Genomic DNA, 15,210 nt, shown 5'->3' with positions numbered 1-15,210 from the left:
TACTTACGGAGCCGCCCTTCGTCAATATGTCATCAATCTTCCTTCTTCATCGTCTTTTTGTCGAAGTAAGAAAATGATTCGACCTGAGAGTCACTGCTCTTTTTTTGCTTAGAAACACATACCCTAATGATGGATGAACATATTCGATCATTGACCTAAATTTCGATTATTGAGCGCGAAAAGACATTTACCGATAGAAGTTATTGCATATAATTGAATGAAAGATAGATATAATTGAATCAAAGGTATATAATTCATTTTATAATTACAGTACATTGCGTTCCGAGGAGAAAGGCGCGGTTGGTGAAACTATGGTTGGCGAGGGATATACGTATATTAGTAAATATGTAGTAATACGATAAAATAATAAAATAAGCAGTTAGATAGTCATATTTGGTAAATGTATACCTATGAGCACACATTACGACTATAGAATGCTTTAAAAACTTCATTTTTTAAAATATGATAAGATGATTGGCTGCTTCATTTTCTTCCTAATTTTCTTTTGCGATTATTTGTACTGTGCCAATAAGCCTTCTAAACTATTCTTGAAATCAAACTGCTTTCCATAGAAGGATTAAACCATATCTTCAAATTTTTGAGCAGACGATAATATCGTGTTTATGTTGCTTAAAGTGAGAGACGTGATTGCCGCCTCGACTTTTATTTCTTGGACATAGACGTTATGTAAAGAAATTTTTTTTTAATCTTTGGAATCAACCTTTACTCTCCTGGAAACTAGAAGATTCGTTGTCAGCCTTTAGAATGTCGTAAAAACAAAGAGCCTTTTCTTATTTTATTCGTGTGCTAATTGGCATCCTCTTTCTTGTTTGATCTTCGATCCAAATGGTCAGCGCTTTTTCCATTTTTTCCAAGGTTTGAGATCGCAAAAAACAAATACATGTTTTCTTAATAAAATCTTTATTATTCCTTTCAGACTTTTTTAGTATAAAAACTATGTATGTACGTTAAAACGAGAATTGTAAATTGCTGTTACCCTACGCGAAATGCGAGGAAGTAGATTATAATATGTACATATCTGTGAAATGCCTACTAGTTAATGTGACGCAAAGGAGTTATTTCATCGGACGCCAGTGAATTACCGCGAAGACTGTGTAGAGTGGAGCATTCGTCAAAAGTCGATTTGGCGGATATCGAAACCGCGGTTGATGAGTCCGCGGATAACGAGAGATTACTGTACATTTGTATTTATTTTTACGTATTTTTTATTATAAGTGAGTTGAATCTAATTTTAATTGGAGTATTATTACCTTCGAACCAAAAAGCTTTTTAGGTTAACAGATTGTGGTCCGAACCGACGTCTTTTATTTATCAATTTTTAGAAAGTTTTAAGCAGTAATTAATTTTGAATAATCATTTATTTTGTTTTGTCTTTTAACCTATTGATAGTAGTATATCTTGTTTTTTTAACAACTAATAAATACATTTTGTGAAGTTCACTATTTTTGTGATTTCATTTTATTGACAATGTAACTTTTTTGCAATATATAGGTAAGCACGTAAATTTTAGTAGTTTTGCTTGTGTCGTCCTATGATAACGATTTTGAGTCCTTTATAAATCTTGGGTTAAGATTTATTGGCATATCTTTTCGATATTTCTTGGCTTTTTAGGTCAAATTATTATCTATTTATTATCTACACGTTACCTATATGTTAGTCATATCCTTACCCATTCCAATAAAGCTCCTGATTCTGATCAGGGTCAGTCCTTTGTAATGTTTCTGTGTATGATCAGCTTATTGCCACCTGATCTTCTCTTCGACCAAATGAGCTACTTTTTCGTTACAACACACAATTGAATCGAATATATTTTTAAGTAACTAAACATCTTCATAGTGATTATAACGTTTTCATTACGTAATCAATAAAAACGGGACCGGCATTCCGTACAAATTATTTTAAATGTATTTATATGGCAAGTTATACCCTACGTAAAAGCTCGTTTCAAGTACTTTCAACGACATATATTACAGATTGAATTACACAATTCAACAACTGCTGCATTGTATCTTCTGAACAAAATAAAATGAACTCAAAAACTTTTTGGGCGCCTATTTATAGTTTTTGAAAAATTCTGTGAAGTGTTTCTTAAAAATAGTGGACGGTAGCCATTTTGTAATCCTACAAAATGGCGTCCGTCCGCCATTTTTAACGATTATATCTCTGAGACTTCCATCAAGAATTAGTAACAGATATCCCACATGAGTTAACCAAAAAGTATTACTTTGGTTTTATTATTATTATTTTATAGAAATGTCGTTGAAGAGTTTTAAAATAAGGTATTACCGGTTAACGCCATAAAACCTTTAGTACGTCTACAGAAAAATTGATTAATGCTTTATGATGAATAAATAACCTTTTATGATTTAGAAAATGTTGGATAAGGGCAGATTTCAGTTGCGCACTGTGTATTATGTATTTAATTAAACGTATCTGGATATTTAGAGGTAATAAAAAAAACTATGTAGTAACGATTTATTAATATTTTAATAATACAGTACAAAAATATAAAAATATATTTAATGACAATTATTTTAATTCATGTAAACTTTTAACTCTGATCATGGGTCTGGAGGAAGAGAAATTATTAGGTAGAGCAGAAGTTTGATAGGGAATACTAGAGGTAGTAAAATTATTATTGGTATTATTATTTGGCATAAGACTTGTTGTGTTCAAGGTATTCTGTTGAAGATTATTATATTGACGTGCATTACCATTTGCGACTAGAGGGTTAAGTATGACACGTTGATTATTTAACGAAGGTGCAGTAATCTGTTGATTATTACTGTTAGAATATGTATATTGTACATTTTTTTGGTTAGGTGCGGCACTCAAACGATTGTAGTTGGTAAGGTTGCAATCATTTACTGCAGGATTTGAAACAGATCTTAGAAATGATGGATGATTACTATCTGTCATAACGGCACCGCCGGATCTAAAATCTTGAGAAATACTATTTGTTAAATTCATTGAAGTGATTGATAGGGGTATCAACTCTTGTTGAGAATTATTTGTAGTATTGTTAACTATTGAGCTGTTTAGGGTATGAGGAACTATTTGTGGAGAAATGGCATTTCTATTCAGTGGTGAAGTATTTGATCGACTAAACTCTTGACGACAATTATTAGTAGCGTTATTAACTAATGCGTTGTTTAGAGTATGCGGAACTATTTGTGGAGAACTGGCATTTCTATTAAGTGGTGAAGTATTATTTGGTCTTGAAATTGATTGATGATTAACCCCTGGCATAATTACATCAGATGATCTAAAGACTTGAGAAATATCATTTGTTGAATTAATTGAAGTGTTTGATGGGGGTATAAATTCTAGTCGAGAATTATTTGTAGCGTTATTCACTATTGCGTTGTTTGGAGTGTCTGGAACTATTTGTGGAGAATTGGCAGTTCTATTCAACGGTGAAGTATTATTTGGTCTTAAAATTAATCGATGATTACCACCTGTCATAATTACACTAGATGATCTAAAAACTTGAGAAATATCATTTGTTGGATTAATTAAAGTGTTTGATAGGGGTATAAATTCTTGTCGAGAATTATATGTAGCGGTATTAACTACAGCGTTGTTTGGAGTATGGGGAATTAGTTGTGGCGAACTGGCATTACTATTCACTGGTGAAGTATTATTTCTAGAATTAAGTAAGTGTGCGTTTGAAGTATTAAGAAAATTGGGAGTAAAATGTTGGGAAAAAATAGTTTGAACGCCATTAGGAGATGTGACCGTTGTAGAAGACTGTGTAAGTATATTAGGAGTAGATACCATTGTTTGATCTTGAGTTGAACAATGCGTTTTGGAATATTGCGTATTAGACTTTAACATACTTCCTAGCCTTTGGCGAATTTTTGATATTGATCCGTTTATTACACTCGGAATCGAATGACTACGTTGCACCTTCGCTGGGTTATTTGTCTTTACAGAATTTGTGAGTACAGTTTCACTTGGTTTCAATGTTATATTTTTAATATCCACATGTGCCTTTTTATTAAATAAAGGCAATGGTTTTATGTCATTCCACATGGTTACCTCTTTGTTTGTGTTAGATTCTTGTCCAGAGATAGTAACACAATGTTCACCATGTCGAATATTTACTGGAACTTTATACAAGGCTAATTGTAAAAACATATTTTTCATTATCCCATTTCTAGTTATATCCTCGGTACTTGGAGCTTTTAACGACTTATGCTTGACTCGTTTTGCGTGTCGTAATAAGTCTTTTAGCAGAATATTATCAGAACCCTTTAAATTAGTGATACCTACTAATGTGTCATCTTGTAATCTAATATCAGGCCTCACTATTGCTGTGTTTGAATACTGAACTGGTAACACTTCTGCAGGAGTGTTTGGTACCTCAGTTTGAGGTAAAAGTTCGTTGTTACTGATTGTAGTAGGGGACTGTAGAAACGTGTTATATTTAGCTGGGTAATATGTTGTAACTTTGTTTAACAAGTCTGTTAAACATTTATTAGTCACTTTTTCAATACTGCTTGATTCTGTTGCAACTACAGTTACGTTAGTAATGGTAGTTGACTTCTCAACTGGTTCTTCATCGTCGGATAATACTATAACTTCATTAGAATGTAAACTATTTTTGTTGATGACAGAATTACAATTAAGATATTTGTTTCTGATATTCGGATCCAAATCAACTCTAGTTAATTCGACATATGGTTTACTATTTAAAGCGTGACCTATGGTACATTTCTTTTCATGCGATATTCTACGTTCTACTAGTCTGAATCTTGCTTTACAAAAGCTGCAACAAAAATGTTCTTGATAATGAAGCTTAAGAGTCTTTGCGTTTTTGTGAATTGTTAAGCAAATATTGCATTTATGAGTCTTTTTTTGTTTAGATGAAGGTTGACTGGGTTTTAATTCTAAAGTTTCAAATAATGTTGGGTTTCTTTCGTCCGTATCGGATATAAAGTCACTCGAAGATAATCTTCTCCTTTTAATTTTACTTTGCTGTGTTACGGTAATTGACTCGTTACTTTTGTTACTTTCATTACTTTCCCTTTTACGTTTAGATGAGTCATTAGAAATAACTTTAAAGTTTGCGTGATCATCATCATATTTGATATTAATAGGAGTTACTTCGAAATTAGTCCGGTCATCTACGAGCTTAATACTAATGGGACTAACTTTTAACTGAACTTGATCGTTTTCCATATTATTCGGACTATAACTTTTGTTTTCTGAAATACTTGTTTCTACAGAACTATTTGTAATCGAGATATTTTTATCGTCCGTTGCTCTTTCCGTAGCTAATTTTAAATTTATGTTATTGTCACTACAGTATTTTTCGACTGCGTCTAACTCTAAGCTAATAAAGGGATTTACATCGAAAACCAGAACATCAGTCCGTAATTTAAGGTTCGGATGACGCTTAAAAAGTTCTGACACTGTGTCGTGAACTTTTACTTTTTTAGGTATATTTGAATTATGAGAATAACTATCATTCTCATCTTTTTTCGATCCATCTACCTCATTTAATTCATTTTGGTATAAATTATTATTATTATGGTAGGAATCGTCTAGTGTTTCTGTTCGGAGTTGTTTTGTTGTTGTAATCGTGACATCGGTGTTGGGAATTTTCATTTCCGTCGCTTTTAAATGCTCTATACATTTTTCCTGAAAACAAAAATCAATTATTACTTTATATAGGCATACGAGGATTAATAATTAAAACATTGAAATAAAAACATATAAAAAAACATTAATTTGTTCTTAGTTACAAAAGCACTTGGATTATTATAACCATCTTAACAATATTATGAGTGGGACTTTATACAAGAACCATTTTACAAGACCAATCAAAAGTATGTAACAATTGTCCGGAATTTGTGATAAAAAGACAAACTCTAGACTATTGAATGCAATATTATTCTTTACTATCAAACATTGTTAGATGCATCAAGCACTATTCATTCGCACACATTCGCGAATAATCCGTGGAATGAAAGAATATTCAAAATCATTTCATAGGATTCAACCTATAACCGTAAAATATGAAATCCGGTCATTACAAAAAATGAATTAAGCCAAATCTGACCTAAAGGAAAATTGCACAGCGTTACATTAATATTGTCATAATTTATGCGCGGATTCTCGAGAAGTTTAGACAGATATGCGAGATATAAAAATACATATTTAAGATTAATCTTGTTATTCTTGATACGAGGCAAACGAATTAAAACAAAATTATAGATTACCTTGAGTAATTTGTCAGTCTTAATAGATCTCTCTCTGAATTCGTGCATTTTAATAACGACTTGGATGCAAGTGGCACATATTTTCCTCGAGACGACGTCTCTCTCCAAAATCTGCAACAAAAAATATACTGTGAATAATTATTGTTGAGGGTATACAGAAATTAAAACATGTTAAACTGATTTTTTTTTTCAATTCATTGCAAATTTAACTGATTTGTAAAGCAATCACAAAATATTTACATACGATCAATTGTTTTTCATTTGTACACCGGACACAAAAACTGGAAACGTAGCAACTTTACTGTAATTATTCCATTCAAATAGTTTTTAATCGATTCTACATCCGTATCAACAATTAAGCATTATCATGGTAAAAAGTAGAGTAACAAATATCACTTTTTTGTTTAAACATTTTTTCATTGTGTGCTATACTAAATCTATACTCCGTTAATGTATGAACTGATTGTCAGAATACATCGAACCCGAACTAACTAATTTATCATGACAGCAAACAGTATTCAGAAACAAGTACTTATGCAATGAGTGATGGATTCGACCGTTACTTGACAATATAACAATAATATAACAATAAAACACTGAAAACTTCGTTTCCAAACTTTAAGTTTGTATACACAGTGGTGTATACAAACTTAAATATGGCGACTGCCCAAAAACTAACATCGGTCAAATTGGTAGAACTTTTAACAAACGTTTAGCAGAACATAAAAAGGCTTTCAATAATAGAAAAACAGATTCTACATACGCTCTTCACCTTCTAGATCACAATCATTATTTTAATGACGAATTTCATATTCTTCACATCCAAATAAAGGCCTTAAGCTATCTTATTAGAATCATGGAAATTAACAAACTAAAAAATACAGAGATAATTCTGAATGACCAACTTAAGACAAACAGTTCTCCCCTCATCAACCTATTCAGTTAAAGACTATAAAGTGTAAACACATACCAAAAATAGATCACTTGAGAAAGGCACTCTGCCGAAACAGCAGTAGTGATAAGATATAATAAATTTTGTGGAAGTTATGAAAATAAAGTTTTCATTGTTTTAGTGTTATATAACTTATGCAATCTTAATAGCGTTTATATAACACATTCGAACACTTACGGGTGGAAAATAAGCTGAGAAAGAGAACTAATAATCATTCGGTTTTAGACATATTTATATACAATCAGTGTATCATGAAAAGACAAAGCAATTAAATGTTACTAAATGTTAAAACATTCAGAACTTAAAGAAATGAACATGCACTATTTAATATGACATTCCACGTTATTTTAGAAATAACTTATAATTTATATCGGATTATATATATTAAAGTATATTCATTTAGCAAATTCCCATCTGTAAACATGAGCACGTGTTGATATTCGCCCTCTCATTCGTCAAGAGGCTATTAAATATAATTTATTGCCTTAAGCCAGACGGATTCTCATGGTACAGATCCAAACTTGCCAGTCTGTTTAAATTAAAATTTTAGCGGGTTGCTTTTTTATTCAAAATGTTTACTTTGTTATGTATCTCTCAGTTAATGAATATTTTATTTAAGCACATTTTCCTTCGATGGAACATTAAATTTTGCTCACAGTGATTAAATTTCAAGAAATTCTTACACTAATAGTTTCAAAAGTAAATATTTTTAAAAATCATATAATATACCTTAGTACGACCCTGTTTGGCTTTCACGTGCGATTGTTGACAGATGGGAATTTGTAAAACGAATGTAGTTTAGGAAAAGAACCGCAAATAAAAACATTCGGTTCCTTTCTTAATAATTTTAAAAAGTTTACTTTTTTTGTTTATTTAGGTTCTCTTTTTAATAGAACACGATACACACACTTTTACTATACGCACTTTTATAACGATATAAATCTATATTGCGCACGGCCAAATCATGATAAATTTAATGAACGTTATTTCTGGTGAGGCTCAGAAACTACTATTTATATAGACCAAATAAATTAACTTGTATCTATAACGTATGTGTCCTTCCCAAATAGAAATTTGACTCGTCCATCACACAAAGGAAAAGATAAGCAGCCGATAGGAATTCCTAGCGCCAGTCTAGTACGCAAAACTCCAAAAATTTTCTCAAGTATATATTTGACATTTACACGTATTTTTAAAATAAATAAATATAATTTATTAAAAAAGATAAACAGAATTAAATAGAATTAAATAAAATTAAATAAAATTAAATAAAATTAAATAAAATTAAATAAAATTAAATAAAATTAAATAAAATTAAATAAAATTAAATAAAATTAAATAAAATTAAATAAAATTAAATAAAATTAAATAAAATTAAGTTAAATAAAATTTAATTAAAATTAAATAAAATTAAATAAAATTAAATAAAATTAAATAAAATTAAATAAAATTAAACAAAATTAGATAAAATAAATAAAATTAAATAAAATAAAATAAAATTGAATAAAATTAAATAAAATTAAATAAAAAATTAAATACAAGTAAACAAAATTAAGCAACATTAATTCAAATTAAATATAATTAAAATAAATAAATAAAATTAGTTAAAGTTAAACAAAATTAGGTTAAATTAAACAAAATTAAAATAAACGAAATTAAATAAAATTAAATTAAATAAACAAAAAAAATATTATATTATTATATTATATTTAATAAAATTGAATAAAATTGAATAGATTTAAAAAAAATAAATAACATTAGTTAACACTAAATAAAATTAAACAAAATTAACTAGAATTAAAACAATAAATAAAATTAGTTAAAACTGAATGAAATTAAACAAAATTAAAATTAATAAAAAATAAGTAAAATAAAATTAAACAAAATTAAATAAAATAAGCAAAAGTAAATAAAATTGGATAAAATTGAACAAAATTTAAAAAATAATAAAATTAAACAAAATTAAGTAAAATTAAATAAAATTAAATAGAATTAAATAAAATTTAATAAAGTTAAATAAAATTAAATAAAATTAAATAAAATTAAATAAAATTACATAAAATAAAATAAAATTAAATAAAATAAAATTAAATGTGATTTATAATCAAAATGAAGTTATTAAACATAAATTCAAGATAATACTGAAATTGTAAATAATGAATAAATTCTATATAATATTTAACAAATTTTAAAAATTACTAAAACCATTAAACACAATTTTTAAAGAAAAAATTAAGATTTTTTAATTATGAAGAACTTAAATGTGTGGTGCTGTTATAAAAAAATATTAACAATTAATAGGCAAACCTAAAATTTCATCAACCCACGCAGTAAGAACGCGCTATATGGAGTATTCACGTCTGTCGGAACTCCCCAAATACCACAGGCCGTTGGTAGAAAGGTCAACATTTTATAAGATGACGGCAATTACCATTTCTTATAAGAAGTTTGTTATATATAATAAATATCATATCTGGTAAGTAAACTTTCTTTAAATTATTCTCAAAACCAATTAAGTTCTTTTTCCGATAACCACAGCCTGCGAACATTTTTAGTGTGCGCGCACACTTTTCCTATGCGCCATTTTCAAACAGTATAAACCGATTGCACAACATTCACGGAACGCTAAGAGTTTTTAGTAATGCTGGGTGTAACTAAACTTAGTCAGTAACTTGCCCTCCTCTAAATAAGAAAGTCGACTCGCCCATCGAACAAAGAAAAAGGTGATCGGCTACTGCGCTTGCGGCTCAAAAATACGAACAGCTGCCTATACTACGGAATGTATTTATAGAAAGATACGTATCCTTCTTCCCGCCGAAATGAGAACTTCTACTCCTCGTATAATGCGGGCTGGGTGCTAAACTTGGGAAGTACCTTACCACCCCTCTATAGTCGACTCGTCCGTCGAACAAAGAACCGTCGGAGATCGGATGTTGTTTGGCTTGCGGTTGAAAAATACGAACAGCTGCCCCTGTGCTATGGAATGTATTTATAGAACGACGTAGCCGTTTCCCACGAAATGACAAATTCGACTCTGGGAATGTTCGCCGTTGATAAATATGAACAGCTATTATTGCTGTATATTATAAAGCGAATAAATTAAAATCAATTTAAAAATAAAGCTTAATTTAAATTAAAAGTTACAGCAATGTTGTTGCACCAATAATGTGACGTATAGGAAGAAAGTAATTATTTTTAGATAATTTAATAAAATAGTGTGGAAAGTAATTCTTAATTATTGAATTATTAAAATTCATATGCCTGTGGTAGATATTCACTAATAATTTGAGTTTTAAAGCGAACGATGTAGGAGGTTGAACCTGATAAATTACAAGGCTGCCGATAATTATGCTATTGGGACCGTGTGTGGTTCATGGTTCGTGTTTCACATGAGGACTTGGGTTGAGTTTCATATATCATAATTTTGGATGCGCTAATATAATTTTGTTTTTAAAAATGTTTAATTATTCTAACGCTCTGCGATTTTAAAGTAGGACAGTGAGCTAACACATTTAACGCATTTTTAGATTCTAAAAGAAAACCTGTATAATTATAGACCACCTGGCAAAAAAGGGTTATGGTCAAAAGAGTGGTATCAGAAAAGGAATCAGCTTTCACATTAAAATTTGTTAAAGGGTTTTAAAAACATCTGTTTTTAAAAATTAGTTACTTATGGGTGATCACCAATTTTTTATTTTAGAATCAGTCGAATCCCAAGCGACAAAACAAAATACTACCTATAATGAGACAAGCTAGGTAGGTATCACAGCTGAGGAAGAAGTAACAGTTACGTTACGTTTATTGCATCAGGAAGATCCTATGGGGATTTAAAATTTAGCTGTGGTAGATCTCCCTAGTCGTTAAGAATAATAACTATTCCCGAAACAACATCCTAAGCATTTTTTCAGTTTCCAACATGCCGCCAAGAGTGGATTACAATTATCAGAGATTTTCAACAATCCTCAAAATTTCCTAGCTGTTCTGCAGCATTAGATGGAAAATATATGAAAATTGTTCCAATATCTGGTTGCAGAGTTATTCCTTTAATTATAACATCATTATTCTCACAGCATTGTCATATTAACCATAGTCAATGCTAATTAGGAGTTCATTATGATACATATAGGAACAAACGACAGAACATCTGCTAGTGGGGTTATAGAAAACAGAAATTTACAAAAAAACCAACTAAATATTTGCCAGTTAAATAAATATTACTTGAATCTTGTGGTTAAAATCCGATTGCGTATGTCTTCGTGGCAGTTTAGATGTCTACGTGCAACAACGAAGTTTAGATATTGAAGACGAAACTGTAACTCAAGGAAACTGACGAAATTCTGAGATAAATATCAGTTGTCCCATTACAAATAAACCACAATAGAAACTACAAAAGGAACGAAGCTACAATGACAGAAAAATATTAGGGCAAAACAGTACCAGACACTTTTGATTCGTTTACCTTCTTTAACTATCGCCTAAATGCAGTTATTGCATCATATCTTTGTCAACTTCTCAATCTACCAATCAATTTTTCATATTCTGTTAATTTTTCACCAAATTCACCAAATAATAAGTTGTAAATTTTGTAGTAGCACTATACGCGCAGACTAGTTTATGAGAACTGTCGTTCCAACACAAAGTCTGCAAATTGAACTTCTGGGATTTATATATATTTAGTATGCACAACAAATTGTTGAGCTGCACGAATATTTTTATTTGTGCGCAAATACGTTTTTGCATACAATATTAAAATGCTGTTATCGATCTTAACGTTGGTACAAAAAAGCTCAAAAATTTTCTCTCTCTCTCTCTCTCTCTCTTTCTCCTCATAACATGTTTGCACAAACATTATATTTAAACTATTTTTGCATAATTGATGGATAAATTATGTTTGCGTCTATAGTAGGACAATTTTCAATTAAAGGTGACTAATCTACAAATTGAACTAAACGGCAACCATGTAAAATGTCAGCAGTAAATTCTTACCGGGGTCATTTTTATTGTGTATGCTTCGCCCATGTAAATAAGTGAAAAAGTAACATAGTCATATAAAATTTGCACCCGTAACAATATAAATTGGTGCGATTCACTAGTGTATAGTCAGACAAGTTCATTGAATAGTTTGAAAGGTCGGTAAACATCAATATTTTGCTGGTCTATATATATATATATATATATATATATATATATATATATATATATATATATATATATATATATATATATATATATATTTACGTTCTTAGAAAGAATGGCAATGAGATAAATATGATATTTTGGTTTATTCGTTCCGCATTTTATATGTGCATAGGCGTAGTGTGTTCTATTTCTTGGGAATATATTTATTAAATAGACTTTATTATTAACTTTAAAATAGTTTTGAGGTAAGTTAAGTAAATTTGAGACAAGTTAAAGAGTGGCCACCTATAAATTTCCGAAAGTAAAAATTCATTGAAAGTTTTATGCACTGTTTCATATTATATACTCAACATCTTTCACTTTTAAAACAAAAAATGGCCATTACTGCTTGATTCCTTAGCATAATTTATTTAATTAGAAGGCTAAAAGAAAATAGTGTAATATCCAAACGAATTACAATCAATCAAAATTACGAGCGAAATTGAACAAAATTGTCTCGTATCGGGTATTTTGTGATACAGTTTTTTGTTAAACGAATTTTAACAATTTCAAAAGGGTTCAAAAATTTTAATTTCCGGCCCAAATTTTTGTAAAAAATACCATCATATAGACAATAAAATATTCTACAAATTAAAATCAGAAAAAGAATAAGTTTCTACGATGATTAAACCCAAAGATATCATAAAAAAAACGAAAAAACGCGTTTGTTTTTATAATTTTATAAACAGATAGTTATTTAACAATATGGTATTTTTATTTTTGAAACATGGCTGGAGGTATTTTTCACTATCTTAAGCGGCTAGACACGTTGTACTTTGCACGTGCATGAGTCATAGCCGTTTAGATAATCCACTACCTCTACGTTTAGGGTCCCTTTGGCCGAAAAAACGAAAGATTATAGAAGATGTTTTCTACCTCTTTAGATTATACCTGCTTTGCTACCTGCTCCTGGTACCCTCACTATTATCTAAAGTGGTTATTTCTCTTCTATTTTTATAATTTATCAATATAAATGATAATGTAAGATACTATTTGATATTTTAATGTTATACCAGAATATTCGGCACTCAATATACGCCAATAAAATAGCGTTTATAAAATAAACTCAGCACTTAGAAAGACGAAGGTTTTGAAGTTAATTACAGTAGTTGTAGTTCATTATATATATTCATTACAGTAAAATATTATACAGTGAGGGGCAAAATTATAGAATTCCGAAAAACTTCGGTTTTTATTTCTAAATTGTCACTTTCTGGTATAAATGTAGAGTCCTATATATTTTTTTTAAAGATTATATTTATGTTACTATTTTCAGTTTTTAAGAAGAATTAACAGTTCTGGGATATTAGGATACAGTTCGAGAAATTGTCTACTTGTATCTAAAACATATAAACAGGAATATCCTGAACAGAGGAAGCCAAACGTAAGAGCTTTTGAAAAATTAGCGAATCGTTTTGTTCGTACCGGGTCAGTTACATATGAAAAAAATGAGAGAAGCAAAACTGTTATAAGTGAAAAAAAGAAAATATGGTATACTAGTAGCTACTACTGAGGATGCACATGTCAGAACTCGTGAAATTTCGCGTCAACGTGACATCAGTCAAGCTTCATATCTAAACAGTAAACATAAAATGAATTATCGCATATCGCTTTTTTTTGACTTATCGTCATACAGCCAGACACAAAAGGAACAAGACAGTATCCATCATTATAATTTACCTAAATGCCCTATCAAAATAAAAGATTACATCGATATTAGGAGAACAGGGACACACTCTTCTCGCCTAGGGACCTATCAAGGCATTGATTTATATAAGACACAACAACACTAGCTCACGGAGAGGAGGAAGTTTAATAAATCATTTATAAGTTTGGATGAATAGACTGTATTTTTAGAACAACCAAAAAATATATGATCTAAATCTCTTTCCTCTCCACAATGCTCACATTTGTCATAATCCAAAACCTGTATTTTAATTAAGTGTTTTGGATAACATGCGTGCCCGAATCGTATTCTAATAATGGAAGTTATGTGCCTCCTGGAAGCTCTACAAGACTTGTACCAAGGAAATTTGGAAATATCTGGCTGAATTTACGAGTATCTATTTTGATTCACAAGAGAGTATTCCTTCCACTGGTAGCTCCACTCTCGAAGCAATGTTGACTTGCAAGTATTAATACTATCAGAAAGTTTTACTTTATGTTGAATACCAGTATCGGTTGAAATGCTTTCTTTGGCTAATAAGTCGACATATTCATTATGTTCAAATCCTGCATGTGCTTTAATCCAGAGAAAATGTACATTGATTCCGTTGGTTAAAAGAGTTTGATTAATACACTCGCGATCATAAAATCCGGGTCACCTTGAAAATCACCGATATTTCATTTTTAACGAGCTTTATCGTAAATAATAATAACACAAATACAAACTAATGCATGTTTCTCAGAATTGTTGCGGTTTCCTTTGTAACAAAGAATTCCAATAGTGCCGATTTCGCGGTAAAGTGCACACTTCCCAAAATGAACGCTACCTGTAACTCCGCTTGTTTTAAATTTCTCGTTTGTACTTCGACTTTCTGTTCAAATGCAACGGACAAACATTTATTATTGCCACCATTAGTGTTTATTAGTGCCATTATTAGTGTTTATTTTTTGAGAAAAATGCCTTTGACTGTTTGAAACGGCACAAATTGTTGCACTTGTGGAAGACGGTCACACTCAACGGCAAGTCGCAAGAACTGTTGGCGTAAGCCTTTCTACGGTTCAACGAGTGCTTCAACGCTTTCAGGAGGCAAGTTTGCTAACCAGGCGACCTGGCTCTAAACTAAGAAGAACGACCAAGGCAGTAGATGACCGTTTCTTTGTGTTTCA

General features: G+C 30.3%; 1 protein-coding gene across 2 annotated transcripts in view; it reads right to left on the bottom strand.

The window, feature by feature from the left end:
- Positions 1–15,210, bottom strand: part of LOC140447534 (uncharacterized) — a 67,620-nt gene that overhangs the window by 40,623 nt on the left and 11,787 nt on the right. The window contains exons 2-3 of one of the 2 annotated variants that reach the window (XM_072540235.1): positions 6,249–6,359; positions 2,490–5,667 (exon numbers count right to left, since the gene is read on the bottom strand). The exons of the other annotated variant lie outside the window; for it this stretch is intronic. Of the exons in view, the coding sequence (XP_072396336.1) occupies positions 2,551–5,667; positions 6,249–6,359 (3,228 nt within the window). The 3' untranslated portion in view covers positions 2,490–2,550. Of the gene's footprint in view, positions 1–2,489; positions 5,668–6,248; positions 6,360–15,210 lie in introns of those variants that run through there. 2 annotated transcript variants of the gene reach the window in all.

Source organism: Diabrotica undecimpunctata, chromosome 8 (genome assembly GCF_040954645.1).
Source record: "Diabrotica undecimpunctata isolate CICGRU chromosome 8, icDiaUnde3, whole genome shotgun sequence".
NCBI classification, from domain to species: domain Eukaryota; kingdom Metazoa; phylum Arthropoda; class Insecta; order Coleoptera; family Chrysomelidae; genus Diabrotica; species Diabrotica undecimpunctata.
This window is presented reverse-complemented; position numbering and strand designations above follow the sequence as displayed.